This window comes from Fusarium phalaenopsidis (assembly GCF_050370095.1).
Source record: "Fusarium phalaenopsidis strain FUZ10S chromosome Unknown contig_32302, whole genome shotgun sequence".
Lineage (NCBI taxonomy): Eukaryota > Fungi > Ascomycota > Sordariomycetes > Hypocreales > Nectriaceae > Fusarium > Fusarium phalaenopsidis.
Window position 1 is genome coordinate 3554248 of NW_028145405.1, and position 18796 is coordinate 3573043.

Here is an 18796-nt window from a genome sequence, read left to right on the forward strand (position 1 = left end):
GTCAGCCGCTAGCCTTCTCTGCAGACACTCTGCAGCCTCTACATCCAACCAATCGGTCCAATTGAACAAAAGAACCAGGCATTATTGAGCAATGGGGGAAAAAAGATGGAGTCTGAGCTCCCTCAGCGGGGTCTGACTCCATCCGCATCCCACCCAAAAAGACCACAAGCTTTCCCCTTCCCGTGGAATTGGATCATCGTGACTCTACTGCTACTCGCCCGATTAGGAAGCTGGCCCTGCCAAGGGCAGGCTCGACCATCCATTCGCGAGTTGCCCCCCCATCTTTGAAGCAGCAAACACGGCAAGTTCAAGCCGAGGGCGGGGAGCAAGATCTTCCCACTATCCCTCCATCACAAATAAGGCTAAAGATAATGTTATCTTTGGTCTCGCGCCATTACTTTTCTCGATCTCTCTTCTCTCTTTCTTTCTCTTCTCTTCTTGCTTCTCTATTCTTGTTGGCGAGTACGGCTCCAGTCTCTTCTTGCTGGCATTGCCTGGTCTGCCGTCCCTCTTCTCTGATACCCCCCGTGTGTATAGCTTCAATCGATATCCACATCAACTATCGCCCCCAATGCTCACAAACATTCTCCCCATCCTCCTCTCCATCCCCTCCCTCGCCGCGGCTGAGGATGTTCTGGGTATCTATATCTTCCACCGTCATGGCGACCGCACTGCCAAGGCCTGGAAGCCCGTCAATCTAACTGCCCTCGGCGCTGATGAGGTCTACTCCTCGGGCGAGTGGTACCGTAACACTTATGTCGATAACGATGCTTCGCGCAAGATCAAAGGTCTCAGCGCTGATACTGCCGTCCTCTCCCAGCTCGACGTGACCGCCCCGGTGGACGCCGTGTTGCAGAACTCGGCTCTTGTCTTCCTCCAGGGCCTTTACCCTCCACTCAAGCAGACTGAGACCCTCGCCAACGGCACCAAGGTTGAGGCTCCCCTCAGCGGATACCAGTACATCCCCGTCAACTCTGTCGCCAACGCTGCCAGTGCCAAGGACTCTGAGAACAGCGCATGGCTCCAGGGAAACAGCGGTTGCACCAACGCCGAGATCAGCTCAAATGCCTACTTGTCCTCCACCGAGTATAAGGCATCGTATCAAGGCTCTCTTGATTTCTATAAAGACCTCCTTCCCGTAATTAACGGCACTTACGGGGAGGCTAATGCTACCTTCAAGAACGCCTACTCAAGTATGTCAGGAAGCTCTTTGCAAAAGTACATGAATGCTAACATGTCTAGTCTTTGACCTCATCAATGTTGCTCGCATTCACAACTCCAGCATCCCATCTGACGACCTTCTCACCAAGCCTACTCTTGACAGGCTCTATAATCTCGCTTCTGTTCATGAGTGGAACCTTGCCTACAACAAAACTGATGCCTCTCGTGCTGTGGCTGGAGCTGTCCTCGCCGGCCAGATCCTCGAGTCCCTGGAGCCCCTGGCCAACAGTCAGCCAGGACACCCCAAGTTCAACATTCAGTTCGGCGCCTACGGTACCTTTATGGCCTTCTTCGGGTCTGCGGGTCTTGACAAGGCATCCTCGGACTTTCTGGGCATCTGCGACTACGCCTCCTCCATGGCTATCGAGCTCGTTACCAACGCCACCAAGCCCACCGTCGACGACGTCAAGGTGCGCTTCTACTTTGCCAACGGCACTGCGGCTGAGAACACCCCCAAGCTGTTCCCTCTCTTTGGTCAGAAGGAGGAGACACTGTCTTGGAAGGATTTCAAGACTGGCATGACCAAGTTTGCCATCGAGGACGACGCGGAATGGTGCAAGCTCTGCGGAAACAGCGACGGCACCTGCTCTGGCAACGGAACCTCTACTTCCAGCTCTGACTCTGACTCTGGCTCTGGCTCTGGCTCTGGCAACGGTATTTCAAAGGCTGTTGCTGGTGTTATTGGCGCTCTGGTCACCTTGGCTGTCATCCTAGGTATTGAGCTGCTTGTTATGCTGCTTGGTGGTCTGCGTCTTGTCAAAAAGTCAACTCTTGCTGCTGCTCGCTCGGCCAATGGCGGTGTCAAGGCATGAGGAGCTGGACAGTAAAGTTTCAAGGTTGGGCGCTTAGAATGAACATTGATAGGCTTGCATCGATAGGCTTGCATTAACTGTTTGATTGAGATATCGTAACTGACGAGCAAAAAAAAAGAAAAAAGTGACAACACAACTTGGGTCGGTGAACCATGCTTTCTCCAACACTCATGATGAAAACTGAAACCTTCAAGCCCAGTCAAGAATCCCCAAACCTCGCAATAGGTACTAAACATTAATATGAAATCGCATCTAGGCCCCGCGGCCATCAATCAATACGTCCATCTAGCATCTAACCCCTTTTCTAATAATGTGGAACAAGCAGCAAGGTTGTGACGTGCATTCTCTTCACCGAAGGCCAGTCAGAGCAAGAAGATCGTGGCGATAGTAAAAGGCTCGAACTCGTTTCCCGTAAACATCTGTCAAAACATCAGCACTGCTCCAACTGTTGTCGTGACCATTCAACTCACACATGGGAACACTTAAAAGGCAGACTCCAACTTGAATCGAGGCGATAGATATCATTGTACGTTCGATACCGCCGTCGTTGATCCAGTTGTACGCGAAAAACGTCAAGACGAAGCTGAAAAAGTTTTTGAAGATGATCATGATGGTAAACCCTTCAATCGTAAGATCGCCTGGTAGAGTTAGTATGATGGACCTAACAATGGCAACCATGAACCTACGATAAGCATCGACAATGTATAGAGAGCTTGCCACGGCACCAATCACCATGCCAGCAACCTCGAAGCCAAAGAAGACCAAGGGCACATGGTACGTGTACCTGCCCTCCAGCACTTTGCCAGCTGTTAGGCCAAACCCATACAGTCCAATACCGCCGATAATCATCATGGGGATCACAAGCAGAATGCGAAACTCGGGCTCGTAAACGCCCTTATTGAGCTTGGTCAGATATTTGACGCTCGAGTCAGCAAGCAGGCCCGCCAAGATGAAGCCAGCGAGGGCACCAATGAATGCACCCGTGTAGGTATATCCGGCCATGACCTCACCCCAGTAGTAGGGAGGCCCAATGAAGATGGCTGCCACGATGACTCCAATGAAGACCGTCCAGCCAATCATGGTTCCCTGAATCAGGCAACCCCAGATGAAGGCGGGATGGGTCAGCAGAGGAAACGGCCGCAACAACAGAACCCAATATCGGTCATTTGTTTTTCGGCCGTCGAATAGCGAGATTGACTGAATAAACGTCTTCTTGGGAGTGTTGATATCGCCGATGGGTTGAAGGGCGTTTGACCTGGGAAAGGCGACAAATCCCGTACGGCCCACCTCGCTCCTACCTCGCTCTTCGATAGGCGACGAGCCAGGCTGTGGCTCAGACGCCGATGCCTCGTTTTTGTGTTCGCTGATTTCCGATGGCCCAGTTTCAGGCTCGACAACCGTGTCGGTATTCAAGTTCGCTGCTCGACGATACGCTGTCTCGGGGCAGAACAAGAACACGGCGGGTAAGGTAGCTGCGAGGAAGATGGCAACAAAATAGAATGTCCAATCCCAGCCCAATGCCTCTGTGATCTTTCCAACAACGATAGGAGTGAAGAAGGCACCGCCAAAGACGGCTAGGTTGGTAAAGGCCATGCGAACACCTCGTTGGTGGACAAAGTATAGATCACCAACAGCCGCATTGAGTAGACTCTCAAAAGGAGCGCATCCGACACCCTGGATAATTCTGGCCCCGATGAAGCTGCCATAATTGGTACCGACAGAGCCAGCCCAGGCGCTCGAAGCGATGAGGATACATATTCCGATGAGGAAGAGGTGGCGTTTCCCCCAGATACGACCGGACGGAACGAAGAAGATGGCACCCGCGCCGCAACCCAGCAGAAAGTATCCAGTCAGCAGGGCGACCTTGGTGAAGTCCTTTGAGAAATCAAGCGCAATCGTGATGGTATTGGCGGCGAGGATGGGACCAAGGGCGGTAGCAAGAATGCCGGCGAAGCAGAGCAGGAAGGTGATGAGGTCGCGTCGCCAGAGTGGCCAGTTTAGCGGATCGTTCGGATCATCGGATGGTTGAGGAATCTGGGGTCTGCGTCAGTGCTATGGCCACCTATAGACCGGCGAGAATACATGACGCGTACTAGAATGATGGGTTCCTTCCCACTCCTATCGAACTTGAGGTTTTCATGATGTTCGTTGGCGGCCTGGGGCTGAGAAGGGTCGTCGAAGTACCGGGTCGTACCTTTGCGGTGTCAGCGCGTCATGATCCATCGACATCGATATGTTGGGGGCAGAGCCTGGCGAGTGGCCAAGTACCGCACACATCATGGGAAATCAAGATGATCATCTAAACATACCAGGAACATGCTCGACACCCGGAACCTCAAGGATCCCCAATGCCATCTTAGCAAGGACGTGAGCTTCGATTGAGCTCGATGAAGTGAGTGGAGCACAGCAAAGGCACCCACCCGACAGCTAGGGCATGGCACGCTGCGTGCCAAGGGCAAGCTGCGACCACACAAGACAAAGAGTTTGTCTTACTCGCCGTGTTCTCCGGCGGCACAAGGTGATGATACAGACAGGCAGGGCTGGTTCACCTCTTCCAGAAACGGGCGTTGGTGCTTGGGAATGGGATCCGTGCAAAGAATGGGTGGAGATGGAAGACCCTCCTTTTTCGTTCCGTGAATTTGACTTGCCCAAGAGGGTTAAGCCGGAGTGGAACAACTGCTAAAGCCGGGTGCCGGTAGTGGGGGGAGGTCCTATTTACCCACATCCACACATTCAACCATCCAATCAAGGCCCAATTGCCGATCACAGACAGCCTTCTTTCACGATTCATGTTTCCCATGGCTTTGGGCTAATGATGGTGTTCTGCCCAGTCGGATAAGATCATATTGATGCTGCAATCAACCCTGGATAGCATCATCTTAGGCCTGGAGCGTACGTCATATCGTCTCATGCATCCGTCGTTACTACTTCCGAATCTGGAGTTACCTGCCATTGGCCCAATCAGGTCCTTACCACAGCATCACACCTCTTTTAGCAGCAGCAGATCAGGAAAACTGGCAGCTACTTCCTGGGCCAATGCAAGGTGTTACAAGTAAACTTACACGGACGGGGACGGGCTGGCAGTGGCACCAACACCAAGGGGAAGGTGCCTCGGTAACGCAAGGTACATACCTACCTCGCGTGGGTGGGTAGGGCGCGGAAGGAAGGTGTTACTGCCGTGGGTGGTATGGATGTATGGCACTTGCATGAAAAGGCGTTGAGGCGTGTTCTGGGCCTCGTCCCCTAAGACAGAGCCCGAGGGGGAGGGTCCATTGGTGGATGCTGTTCGCCGCAGAAATTGAGGGCCTGAGACACCGCTTCTCCCTCTCACCAGTCGCAAGCGTTACTTGTCAAGTTGTCGAGTCACTTTGAATGACGAGAAGCGTCGTTTCGGCATGATGACGACTCTATGATGACCTTTGTTACTTCTTTTGCCCTGCTCTCAGTTCATTCTCGTCCCTCACTGGACCCAGCAGAACCTAAGCGATTCCATTGACCCTCTTTGGTGCCGTCAAACCCTTGCCCGCCGTTGCTCGACTCTTGTCGGGGAGCCCTCGGGTGCGCCTTTAGATCCCCCATCTTGCGACATTAGTTTTAGACCCAGCGGGACCCTGGTCCTGGGGGCCCTTCATCCCCCTCGCTGGAGTCGCCGATTCCTGGTCGCATCGCGTTGCTTGTTCGGAGACTTCTTCAGCCACGGCCGACGTCTCAGCCATGGAAGCGGCTCTGGGGAATTCTAGTGGTCCATAGCTGGCGGTTGCCAACCAGCAACAACCCGGAAAAGCTGAGTGTCTCGTTGCCTCCGTTCGTGCGTCATGCGCACACTTTCAAGGGACCAGCCGGCTGAACTTCCCCTCCAGAAACATTAGAGTGCCGAGCGCACAAACATGTTGGAATGTTCAGCGGACGTTGCTAGCGTCGTGCTACCTTGATGCTTGAATATGACCTATCACCAGCTGCTCCAGGTTGCTATCATGTTCCGTTACTCCTTGCAAGCAACCAGCGGTCACCCTTCGAAAACTCCGAAATCGAGCAGGGGCATGGATGGGCTGTCCCATCAGCCAACGTTGCGCCCTTTTGACATTGATACCTAAACATACGTTACTGCTACCGATACTACCTGCTGTAGGAACAAGGACGGACGACTACGACGCTACCGCCAACGTGCAACACCCAAGTGGCGCTCCTCCAAACATAACCTTCAGAAGATGTGGGGGTTAAAAACGTCCGGAAACAACTCCTCCCACGAGGCCAAGGACGGGATCCAGCAATTGGGTGCCAGCGTCCAGCCAGGCTTCCCCCTGCTCAAACCATCTTGAAAGAGCCCGTACGGCAAGGCTATTGGATACTGGACCAGAAAATCCTACCAAGGATCGTGATCTACACAAACACCTTGTTCAGCTGAGATGAGTGTGAAAGATGACAATCCACACCCTCACGGCACACAATGGTTGGCGGACCTCCCGGGCGTTGGCCTTGTGCCCCCGGTTCCCTGCATATTGCGGCTCTGGCTTTTTAGTCAACCTCCAACCTTTCTTCTTCTATTCTTTCAGCCGAGAATGACATGCCGATCGTGGCTAAATCAGGCCCTGGCTGAACTCAGCCTTATTTCCAACGGACAAACGCTCTGAGGATTCGCTGCGCTACACACCAGATTGTCTGGTACACATGGCTTGGCCCGTGGACCACCACAGCGGGGGTTGACCCGAGCTTATGATATGCAGCTACAGGTCCCAGTCCTATGAGAAGTGATATCATGGTATCCCGGTCCATTTTCGAGCAATCAGTCGAGGTAGTGAACAAGCCACTCGACCGAGTTTTTAGCTGAAGGAGACCGCCACAGGATCGAGTTTGGGGAATGCCCATAGGCGGTCAGATGCTAATTAGCAATGGTCGTTTGGCGAAATGCCATTGTTCTGTGGGACTGTGCTCGGCTGTGCCACAGCGCCATGCACGCAAGGTTCTGCCACAACTACTGACGGTTGCATCGACATTCGTCACTCGCTGACTTGCATCGTGTGGGTGTCGAGCTCAAATCAGACAATTGTCGTGGTAGGGAACGCAGCGGTCGACTCGATTGAGACGCAGAAATGACGCTGCCATGGGTCTCCTCCGGGCGCCACGACGGCAGTTCCAGCAATGACCGGGTCGGATCAGGTCAGGCACAGGCACCTGATTGATGAAGAAAAAGTTGCTTGTTGCTTCCCAGGGCCGGCGCGCGCTAAGGATGTGGGCATGGAGAAGGCCGATCGCGAGGCGCTACCGCCGCCACGACGCACCTGCAGCGACAGAGGCACCGGCACAAGCAAGGGTTGAAGAGAGAAGAAAAAAAAAGGAAAGAAAAAAAAAGGAGGGCAAGCAAGCAAGGCCGAAGCGGACGTGGTGACCGTCTCCCCCACACACAATGGATGCCTCCCAGCAGAACGGTTTGTGTCCTCACAGGCTCCGGCCGGTCGGTGCGGATGGTGGACGGGGTTGGACGATCACGCAGAGAGCGGGCACCCGGCAGTGGCAACGACGGCGTTAACGCCAGAGGGAGTGTGCATCAGACGATGAAGCGCGAGTTCTTTAACGTTCTCTGTCGCGTGTTTGGTCGATTTAGACGTTTGGTGTGTATGCGCGCGTATCGATCGGGGTGTGAGTGGGCTCTGGATCTAGCAAGCTGTCATGAGAGGAACCGAACCCCCAAGGTCGGAGGGGAGAGGGAGCTCGATCCCGGCCCGTGGTGAGATCCGGCGATGACGTCCAGCGGGCACGGATGCTACCTCAGGGACGCCAGTGACGATGCCTTCCCCCGGGGGCGGCCCAAGCTTAACGGTGCGTCCACGGCTGAGGTCACGGTACGGTGCTGGGCAGTGCAGCGCATCAACACCACCCTTGAAAGTGGAAGCGGAAGCGCAGCGCAACAGAGCAGAACAGGCAATGAGAGCTGTGCGGCGGTGGTGCGGTGCGGTGCGGCGCGGCGCCGAGGTGCACCGTGTATCAGTCAGGCGCCGCCGGGGCTTGATGCGTTGCGTGCGTTGTGTTGCTCTGCGTGGGCTCACTCTCACCACGGAGCTGAGCCAGGACGGTTTGATTTTCCTGGATACCCTCCACTTCCCTGGGCTCCCACCACCTGGTGGCTGCTCGGACGGGGCCCTTTGGCAGCTCTGACGGATTGCCAACCGCCTCTAGCTGGGGGAGCTCAGGAGCTTCGACTTCTGTCGAGTCTTGTATTTGTTCCCCTCGTCTCTCGTCGGAGTCGGACTTGGCTCCGGTCGAGTTCAGTTCACATCCTGCCAGTCCCCATTTGCGAATCTTTTCCGCGCCCTCGCTCGTCTCCGCGTGCTGAAAAACTCTCTCCCCAAAGATGTCTCGCCATATCCCAACACCAAGGCCTCTCTAGCCGCCCCGTGGTTGTTACTCGTCCATCGTTCCCCTGCCCTGCGAGCCAAAGCAACGCCCGGCCGCCTTTGCATCCCATCCCGCGAACGTCTGCAAGCCGTTTTTCTTCGTCGAGAAGCGCTTGCTTTGCTTCACTTCACGTACCCCATTTAACGCCCCCCCTAGTCTGGTCCTGTCCTGTCGTCTCCTTCTCCCGCTGGCCGCCCGCCTCAGCTCCCTTGTGCGTGCATTCTTGTTGTCCTGCCCCTCCTATTTTATTCTCACCCTCGCCTGGCCTGTCCGCTTGCGAAGCGTCGCACATCGCCGCTCCCTGGACGGGGCCACCTGAGCTCAACGCTCAACCACCTTTTCTTTCGCCTCGGGGCGCCCTGCCCAATGGAGCCTACCGATTACATCTGGGAATTACAGTCATCTTAGAGAGCTTTTTAGAGCTGCTGTTTTCCCAATTCCTCTCCCGCCCGTCGCACTCACATGTGAGCATACGGTCAGAAAGCTGCCCCTTCCATCCCACTATGGACGCTGGGCCACCCTCATCCAGCAACGTCTCACCCGGGCCTGGGCCGCAAACCAGTCGGAAAGAACGCGGCGCCATTGCAGCTCAGGTACGTTGCAGATTTGCCCGTCCCTGAACATCTGGTTCATTCATTCATTCTATCCGTCTCTTGGTGGATGTCTTTGTTCTGTTCCCTGTTGAAGATCCTGGCTGCCGGTCCCCTCATCCATGGGGCCATCGCAGGGCAGGACAGGATCCCCCCAGTGTTGTCCCCTTCTGCTCTCTATGGATGCCAACAACTTCCATCTGCCCCTGCACCGCCTGCTTTTGCTCCATCCGCTGGAGATGTACATCTCCATCAAGTCGATCCGAGCTGTAGCTGATGTGCCTCTAGGCCTGTGAGACGTGCCGCAACCGAAAGCAGAGATGTGATGAACAGAGGCCAAAATGTGGTACGTGTCAGAGATTCAAGCTTGACTGCCGATACCGAGAACCTCAACCCACAAAGTATGTCTTATGAAAAAGAGCCTAGCAAAACGGCATGGGAGCCGAGCATGGCCATTCCACCGTGATGCCGTTGTTTTCTCGGCCGCCGTCCGCCACTGGCTGTTCAAGTGTGCTAAACTCTACATGTAGGAAGGACAAGACCTTGGTTGAGATCCTAGACCGCCTCAAAACTGTCGAGTCCAAGATAGACAACTTGGGCCTCAGAGAAACCACGACTCCTCCCCTCTTTAGCACTTCGCAGCCGGCAACCGCCTATCCCGCGAGCACGCCGCTTCTGGTGGACCCCGAAACCCAAGATCCTCTTCCGGGGGCATCTCTCCCCTCAACGAGCCCGACGCCTTCCCACCAAGGGGGAGGCTATCGCTATGACTCTTCAGTGTCCAGGATGCTGGAGTGGCCTGTCATGCGCCAGATGTTCGAGAGCCTCGGCCAAAAGCCCCCATCGCCACTGGGCGAGCACGATATTCCCGCGCTCCCGAGGGGGCTCCGTGACTCAAGCATCGCTCTCCCTTCAGAGGGCCTTCAACCAGTGGGCCTTTCAGGCAACGCCAGCCTTCAGGTGCCTCTGCAGCTCACGGGCTCTCCATCAGCTCTCAACCTCAGCCCTCCCAGCGTCGACTGGGAGACGATGCAACGGCTCACCAAGGGCTACTTTGATGTCATCAACTTCCTCCACCCCATCATGGACCGGCAATGGTTCAACTCCAACACACTCACATCCATCCTCAACAATGGGTTTCAGGAAGGAGCCATCTCGTCGCTTGTACTACTCGTCCTTGCCCTCGGAGAGGTGGCGCTCACGACTTCTGAAGTTCCGATATCTGCGTACAAACAACGCCCATCGGGGATCAAGGGGGGGACTATTGATCGGCCGCCTGGCCTCGGATACTTTAACGAAGCAAGAAAACGAATGGGATTCGCACTTAGCGAGGTCAGCCTGGAAAATATCCAGATGTTTGCACTGGCGGCTCTGTACCACCAGAGCTGCGGACAGGCCCTGGTAAGTGCTGAGCTGATACTCGACCGGACTGGATAATTTTATGCTAACTTGTTCTACAGGAGTGTTGGAGGATGACAGTGTACGCATCCTTGGCTTGCCAGGCTTTGATAACAAGGTTTGAACCCCCATTCAAAAGCAGGTCGGTGCACACTAGGACATACTAACAGACATAGCAAACCCAACGAGCTTCATGGCCCTCGAGCAGATTTGATTAAGCGGATATTTTGGCATTGCTCCATCATGGAAACGTATGAAGACTGGTTGCGTTCGGACGTTCTGTGCTGATGGCCCATACAGGTGTTTTCATATGGAGTTTGGGTTGCCCCTGACTGGACTGGAGAAGCTGGACGATGGCATCGGCCTCCCAGACTTTAGCGGGCCTATCACCGACGACGACTATATTGGCAATCAGGCAACTCACTTTCAGGAACACTTTGCATCGCAGATTGTCTTGCGGAGGCTTTCTGCGAGTTTCCACTCGACTCTCAGCAAGGGTTAGTGACCAGGAGGTCTAGCTGTGGCTAGTATTTCTTTCAGGATACGCCTCAACTCCGTGATAGTGGCCAGTAATGCTAACACGTCTCAGCATTTGGTATGAGCTCGGCTCTTCCTCTGCCTGGTTTTGGGTCTTTTACAGGGTCGTCTAGTAGCGGTAGCCCAGCCCTGATGAAGCAACTCGATGCACAACTTGACCAATGGCGGGGTATGCTCCCAGGCCACCTTCGATGGCAAGACAGCTTGAATCAGTCGATGGGTTTCTCGGACCCCTCGCATGATGCTTTCGGCGCTGTCTACGCCGGCCAGCCTCTGCAGAGCACGTACATGTTTACCCCTGACCTCGACGCACCCCCTGCGAGCTACCCATACGCCGCCGATATCCAGGTGGCACTCCTCCGAACCCGATATTACTACAACAAGTATCTCATCTACCGGCCATGCGTGTTCAAAGCTCTCCATTACCCAGAGAGCTTGACGCGCGAAGACGCCGAAGGTGCGGCAGAGTGCCTCAAGGCGTCGCTCAAGTGGCCGATTGCCCTGTCACCGCCGTGCACCAACAAGAGGCTGGTGCCAACCACCTTCTTCTGGTCACAGAACCTGTTTGGCATTCTCATCCTTCTGCATCTATCGCAGCAGCACCCGATGCTGCTACGAATTCGGTCGTCGCTTTGCGGGCAACGCTTCGACGTGGAAGCTACCGAGAGTGTGAATGCATATCTAGATTGGCTACGCGACATGAAGAAGATAGACTCGACGGCGAACTGGTGCTGGAATATCATTCGCTTGATCTACCGACTGGACGACTGAGGGGGAGGAGGAAGAAGAGGAGGATATGATCTAGAGGCTGCAACAGTGGGGGCAGCGACGGGTTGAAGACTAATGGATTTCTGCGCTTGACATGGCGGGTTTCGGCGAAGTGTGGCATGATTTTTTCAGCCTTGGAGACCAAGCGTCATCTTTGGGTGCTCAAAAGTTTGTTTGAGACAGTTGAAAGATTATAGAGGCGTTTGGACGAAGCCATGTTGATCACGTCAAGGGGGGACAGGCTCTGAAAGAATCTAGTATTGATACCCAACCTACACACGCCCACTCACCTACTGCCTTTGATTTTCCCGCCATGGGTAGGAGGGCATCCTTGACACGCGCTCTCTCTTCATTTCCCTCGCCTCAACATTGTCTTGGCTGCTGCCGATCAAACCGGTCACATTGGCTCAGGGTCTCGTCTGGATGGCAATATGAGCGGACAAGGCTGGTTCCAAGAGGCTGGCCGATGCGAACCAATACACTCCCTGGGACCGATTTATGGGCAGCGAACCGATCACGATAAGATTTGGGGTCGATGAAGATCACAGATTGTAGCAAGCTCATTGGCCGACGCGGCCCAAGCAAGACACGCAAAGACACGAGACGACGATGAGGGGGGGCAGGCGACCAGGAGGTGAGAGGTTGAGAGTGCGTGTCTGGGTTATCAATGACTGGACCAACAATTGAATGGGTGATGCTTGGGATACGAGCCCCTATCCCTGGACCGTACGTTAGGGAGGATCAGTCATTCGTCAGAGGGTTGAGAATGTCGGGCTCGGGCACGGAAGGGAACGGGATGGGGAATGGGTTGGCAGGCGACACACACAGTCCAAGCATGGGTCGATGTACACTATATAATGCACTGTGACTGGGATTGTACAGCAAATGAAGGTAGTCTTGTCAAAATCTGGCACAATTTCGTTTTTTAAATGTTCAAGTGAAATCACTGGCCTCAAAGTCATCCGTAGACCTACCCGTCCCGAGACACCTTTGTCGGCCGGCTCCCCGAGGAGCCACGCCCGGGTCCGTTAGCGGCAGCGGGCAGCGGCAGCGGGCGGCGTCCAGCTTTCAAGCCGGGAGCTTGCTTGCTAGCTCTCCAGGTTAACCTAGTTGGTGGAATAACAACGCGGGCGTAGGGCTAAGCAGCCACTACGTAACAGCACTTGCATTCGAAACATTACTACGTACGTCCCGTTCCCACGTCATTTAAAGCCCCCGTTTTGTTTCCTCGCATTTCCCTCGTGGCGCCCGAAAACGGCGAAACCGACGGCACGGGCCGGGGGGCCAGGTGGGGGATCCAATCCTCTCTCGGCCGTTTGAGCGTGGGGTTTTATTGTCCGGCGGCGGAGGCGGAGGCGGAGGCGGCGCCCTGCGGTAGTTGACATGAGGTGCATCAGTGGGGTTAAAAATTCCCATTCATCATTCGGCTCGGCCGATAGGATTTTTTTTTTGTGAAACATGGTGTCAGAAGCTGACCATTTTTGGGTGCCAATATCTGAAGCTGCGGGCAGTAAACTTGACCCTCGGACCCGAGTTTCTTCTGCAAGAACACATCATCTCGGTTTCACCGCCAAAAAAGTAACAGAGAGTCCACCACCCTTCGTCCAATAGAATCTTCATGTATCAAGTTATCGGGCACGCAGTTGAAGCTCTCACAGAGATCCATTATCATGCCCTTACAACGTCACCGCTGCTTCGCGTGGAGCGGTCGGGCCGCGGCTTGTGTGCGGCGCAGCGTCCTTTGTCCAACCCAACAGCATCAATGGACAACTCGAAACTACCATGCACGAGAAATTGAGTGATAAAGACTTGATTATCAATCTTTCAACACCGACGCATTTTCTTCTGCATCAATATTTACCCAAATGGGCTCAATCAGCGTCATCGTTAATTAAATCAAACGGCTGCCGTTCATCGAGTAGTTGCTTGGCGCTACGTACCTTACTGAGGGGACCTCTAACAAGGATCGTGATATTTTTTAACTCGTCTATCTGATCCCTTCCCCGTGTCTCTAAACACGGACCATCATATCTTTCATGACGAGACAAGCTTAATCAAGCTCATGCCTCGACGAGTTGTCTATTTCCTTTTTGTATCCGCCAAACCAAATCAAATCAACCAGTTCGCACATCCCATAAAACCATTCCATACACCATCAACAAACAATTCGCATACCCTCGTGTCCCACTTCCACCCTACACCCTCTCACAAACCTCCATCCCAGTCCATCCATTCATTACCAAAACTGGTACTCTTGCTTCCCGTCTCTGGTACTGTCAATCGTGCCATAGGCCTGGCCTCCAGTCGTCCGGAAACCCTGTGAGGTGCTGTTTGACTCGCCGATATGGTCCATTTTTGTCACCATTCTCAACGCGGGCTCGCAGAGAGGCGACAAAACACCATCCTCCATGAGCTTTTCGACCGTCCACCGCGTTCTTTCCCCAAACACCAGGCCCAAGTTCTCCTCAAAGAGTTCCTCTGTCCGTGTAGACGAAATGTGAGCCTCGAACCACTGTGTAGGTGATCCCTTTCCAGGTGGCGTCGTGGGAACTGTTTGACCTCGGAATTTGGTCTTGTACTTGTTTGACGCGTTTGGAAACTTCTTGACTATACGGGTCATTGTGATTGTCAAGCAGCTGCGGCCCTTGGGCCCATTTCGATACTTTGCGAGGTGCCGAATGTTGATTCTCTCGATTTGCCATCCAAGCCTAGCATCCTGGTCGGCCTCGATCTCGATCTCGCCTGTGTCTTTTGTCCTTTATAAGAGTTAGTATAATGGTCAGATTTTCTGAACAAGGCTCACACGACTCACGAGATACTCATTGAGTGAACCAATGACCTTGCAAAGAGCTTGAAGGCTTCAGGTACCGCCTCCATATCCATCCGGCTAATCGCAAATTTGACGTCCCAGGCCCGTCTGGCGCAGTGAACATACAGATGAGACAGCTCCTGAGTTGCGGGGAGGCATTCATGCTCAAAGGTATCGGCGTCCACCTTGACCACAAGGGAAGTCGCCCCATCGTGAGATTTGCACACGATTTCATAGTAGACCTGTTTTTCGCTGAGCATCCATGAAGTCTTACCAGCAGTCAGCTGCGAAAGCAGATCAGCTTCCGCTCCATTGGTCGTGAGAATCGTGTAGAAACCAACAGTGCCCTGACTCTCATGTTCGTTGCTGTTGAGTCTGTCCAACACTGATTCTGACGACCAAGCAGGGCCTTGCCCAATGTTGACTAAGGATGGCGGCTGATTCTTGAAGCACGCCCTGCCAAACTTTGCTTCTAGGCGAATTAGACCAGGCGTGACTTGTAGAATCCTTACCAGTTCCTGAAGTTTTCCTTCAGCCTTTGCAACCACTTCGATGCCTTCCATGAAATCTGGAGTCACCAGGTCCATCCCTGGGACAGCCCGCGTGGCATTGGCCTGTAGGCTGGTATCTCTCGAAACTGTCGCCAGCCCCAGGCCCATTCCTCTAGATGGAGCATCATTTTGGGATGGAGGCTCATTTTTCACCAAGGTCTGAGATCCCATGGCGTTGACAAGAGTGTGATTTTCCTTCTCTGACCCTGCTGGCTTGGAAATCGATGGGACAGTCGGAATTCGAACGTTTGGGCCAAAAGGAGCCTCCTCGTTTTGCCCTTCTGCAGTTTTCTTCTTCGAAGCGATATTGGCCCAGGTAGGACGGGAGGCCGCTTTTTGCCTCATGGTTTGGAAGAATTCTTTGGTAGCGTCTCCCTGCTTTCCAAATACCACGCCGGAACTGTGACCCGCCGCTGACTTGTTTTCCTTCCCGGACTGGGAGTTCCGCTTGTCCCTATCCATGGAATCCATTAAGGCAGGTGTGTGGACATGGCAGTCGAGAAAGTCCATCAAACTCTCTCCTGGCGGCAATGTTTTCTGTTTCTGACATGTGTTGCTGCCACCTTGATTCGGGCCAGTCTCCACCGCGAGGGTAAAGGGGCCAACAGGAGCAAACATCCCATGGAATTCCTTGGCAGGGGACTCCGAATCCAATAGATTTGGGATAGAATCGTCCCCGGGCCTCAGCTTTGGTGTCCGAGCACCAACAGGTTGACGAGAGGGAACCGTTTCTTCAAAATTGAGCAGTTCCAAGTGCTGTGTCTCGCTGTTCTTGGGAGTTTGTTCGAGACCAGCTTGAAGATCTTCTGATCCCAGGTCAAGAAGAGCACCACCAGCGAGCGTCATGACCGAGGCAGTCATATCAGGGGTGGTATCATGCTGAACTTCATTTCCCTCTGAAAGGCCGGGGATCAGTTCCAGACTCCCTTTAGCGTAATTAAGCTCGATGCCGTCGATCCAATTTGTCACTGAAGTTTCGGTTGGAAGTGGTGACCTTGAGCCCTGCCAGGAATCGCCACGTAATTCTGAGAAGAGGATTCCCTCCAACCCAGTCTCTTTCTGTACTTTGTTCTTGCCGGTCACGGAACTGAGTATCTTGGGCTCGCCTCCTTCGTTCTCGATGTTAACAAGTCCCTTGGAGATTCTTCTCGTTTCTTTGGGTGTCTTGGCGGTATGCGGAGAGGGCTGTGCGGTTTTCTTGAGCACCTGCTGCTGTTGACGGGTCTGATGGATAGTCCGAATCTCTGTTGAAGCTGAAGTATTGGGGCGTTTGTTCGTGTACTCATAGTGAGCAAATGGACTGAATCCGAGCTTTGGGTCTTTGGCTAACTTGTGCTCCAAGGGGTACACAGTCGGGTCGAGACTCAAGCGGCCCCTGGCATCTGCTGTTACAACTCTCAAAGACGCGGCTCCTTCAATCAGCTTGCGCTCTTGGTTAGCTCCAAAAGTGATGGTGGGGTCCGTGTATGTCAAATTCGAAAGACCGGTATGTGTTAGACACCGGTATGAAACTCGAAATGGGCGTGCCGCTTCTGCGAGTATCAGATGCGATTCCTTGGTGAAGGGGGCATCCTGAGATTGTTAGAAATCTAGTCTGAGATAGGAAGAAGCTGAGAATTACCATGAAGCTCAGGAGCATGTCAAGCTTCAGTATCACTGTTTCCAGGGACTGTGCATCGCTTTCGGTTCCAATATAGGCCAGAGTCTCGGTGCAGTTGTATGTCACCTGAAGATTCCCAGGCTCTTCAAGCTTCCGCAAACTGGCCTTGGAGTCCAATGCCGGCCACAAGATGTCGAATTTGGCAGTCAAATCTGAGATGGTAGCCCCTTCAACACCTTCGAGGCCTCTCCATATTGTTTTGTGGGGGAGTTCTTGGATGTGTTGAGGGAATCGGAAGGTGTCGAATTTTCCCACGCTGGCCTCCAATCCATCCGAGTACACTGGCCATGAAACAATGTGAGGCTTGTCTGCCAGGACCTCGACGTCTGGCTGAACTTTGGATTCCCCAATGTTAAGCTCATCCTCTTGATCAGCGTCTTGGTCAATGGCACCGGCTTCTTCTTCGAGTAGCTGTTCCAACCGAGACTGCATCCATCGGAGTATCTCGGCTTGGTATTCGACATAGGCAATAACCTTGAACCATGGTACTTGGGGGTCATAGAGAATCTCGAGGACTTTCTGCGGAGCAATGTATTAGAGCCAAAACATTTACTCTTCCCGCTTAACTTACCGAGGGGCCCAGAGAATCTTGCAGATCTGTCATGACCAAGGAGACACCTTCAGGTAACAGCGGAGGGTTGCATGAGATGTAAAATTCAATAAAGCCTGCCATGGTTACTGTTGCATCCTTGATTGGAATGACGATCTTAGGTGGGTTTCTCAAGCAGTAGTGTTAGTACGTTCGCGATATCGGTTGAGAATTGAGAACCGCGTAGACCAACACACCTTAGTAAACAAGAAAGATACGGGAAACAGTCCTTTGCCACAGATGAAATCAAATGTTACAAGAAATCTAAAAGACGGTGGCAAATAGCATGTCCTTCCTCCCTGTCGCAGCGCTACCTGGGATGCGGCGTGGTCAACGAGTCCGAGAAGGTAACGCGAAAGAGGCCCCGGTCGCTCAGTCGGATAAGGCAGCTCGAGGATCCGGGTCCCGCGAACAGTACGAAACCGGCAACGATATTTAACCGCGTGGTGCTTAAGGTTGTGGTATCGCGGCCGCTTGTTCGCGAGTTAAGGCCTGAAGGTCTTGTAGATGTGATCGAGGCGGGGGGATCGCGAGGCCGGCAAAGCCACCAGCACGGGGGTAATAAGGCAGAAGAAAAGGACTGCTCTCGAATAAGGGTCGAGAAAACTAGAGAATGTGCCTCAAGACTTGATACGGCGCGATGTAAAGAACTCGGTGGAAAGAAGTCCTTTTTGTTGATGGGCTTGGGCTCGTGATGGGAGGTGTTTAAGAGAAAGCAGAGATTTCTCACAACGGCAAGATCAGAAACGAAAGAAGGAGGGGTACCTGACCAGGCGGTTAGAAAGAAGGAAGGTGCATTAGATTCTTCTCCTATGCACCTTCCCGTGGGCAGTTGTTGGCAAGTGACAAACACTGGTAGACCGTGCGGCATCGGCCCTTACAACTGTGACTTGAGGAGCTATGGCAGTGAATCACGAACCGATAAAGAAATAAAGATAAGGTAGGCATCTCATAGAAGCCAGCATAACAGGGAAATCTCATCTCTTCTAAGTATTATTATTACTATGGTTGTGATAAAGTTCCTATAGACTGGGCGGGTTAACTTGTGAACAGGCTCGCGAGCAATCTTGCAAACAAAGAAGGACAACCCGCTTTGACATGAATGGGTCCGAAAGCAATGCGCGCCCAAATAATATATTCATTGGCTGCTTGGGTATCCGTCGTCTTCCCAAGGACAAGAAAAGCTGGCCCAACCCTTTTGCCTTGGGTTGTCCCTCTCATCAGCCGCCTCTAAGAAAATCCCAGGTTCCATTCTTTTTCTATTTTCCCCGAGTCTGTTTCCCTCATAGTAGGGCAATATCCGAATTCAACGAGCCACCTGAGCTGAGCAGAGTGGCACCAAACTTTCCAGTGCCGGAGAGGCACGCCCAACGCCAGTAGCGCCTATCCCTGCCGACCCCAAGGCCCCAAGGGCAAGTCGTGGTGAGACTGGGGAGAAAAACAAAGCCATATCCAGTAGGTAAATGTC

At 53.4% G+C, this 18796-nt stretch overlaps 4 protein-coding genes across 4 annotated transcripts; 2 read left to right on the plus strand and 2 right to left on the minus strand.

Moving 5' to 3' along the window:
- Window positions 1-571: 571 nt before the first annotated feature.
- On the plus strand, window positions 572-2033 carry LRP88_08467 (histidine phosphatase superfamily; the record flags this gene model as incomplete). The annotated part of the gene is made up of 2 exons (XM_083244972.1): window positions 572-1193; window positions 1243-2033. 2 exons carry the CDS (start codon window positions 572-574, stop codon window positions 2031-2033), a joined length of 1413 nt encoding a protein of 470 aa, XP_083099466.1.
- Window positions 2034-2381: 348 nt separating this feature from the next.
- On the minus strand, window positions 2382-4388 carry LRP88_08468 (major facilitator superfamily domain-containing protein; the record flags this gene model as incomplete). The annotated part of the gene is made up of 5 exons (XM_083244973.1): window positions 2382-2452; window positions 2504-2671; window positions 2720-4067; window positions 4127-4227; window positions 4343-4388. The coding sequence occupies 5 exons, from the start codon at window positions 4386-4388 to the stop codon at window positions 2382-2384; spliced, it is 1734 nt and encodes a 577-aa protein (XP_083099467.1).
- Window positions 4389-9357: 4969 nt separating this feature from the next.
- On the plus strand, window positions 9358-11722 carry LRP88_08469 (uncharacterized protein; the record flags this gene model as incomplete). The annotated part of the gene is made up of 6 exons (XM_083244974.1): window positions 9358-9362; window positions 9547-10417; window positions 10477-10532; window positions 10591-10665; window positions 10715-10911; window positions 11004-11722. The coding sequence occupies 6 exons, from the start codon at window positions 9358-9360 to the stop codon at window positions 11720-11722; spliced, it is 1923 nt and encodes a 640-aa protein (XP_083099468.1).
- Window positions 11723-13955: 2233 nt separating this feature from the next.
- LRP88_08470 (uncharacterized protein) lies at window positions 13956-17412 on the minus strand (the record flags this gene model as incomplete). The annotated part of the gene is made up of 4 exons (XM_083244975.1): window positions 13956-14475; window positions 14532-16651; window positions 16701-17258; window positions 17311-17412. The coding sequence occupies 4 exons, from the start codon at window positions 17410-17412 to the stop codon at window positions 13956-13958; spliced, it is 3300 nt and encodes a 1099-aa protein (XP_083099469.1).
- Between the last annotated feature and the right edge of the window lie 1384 nt (window positions 17413-18796).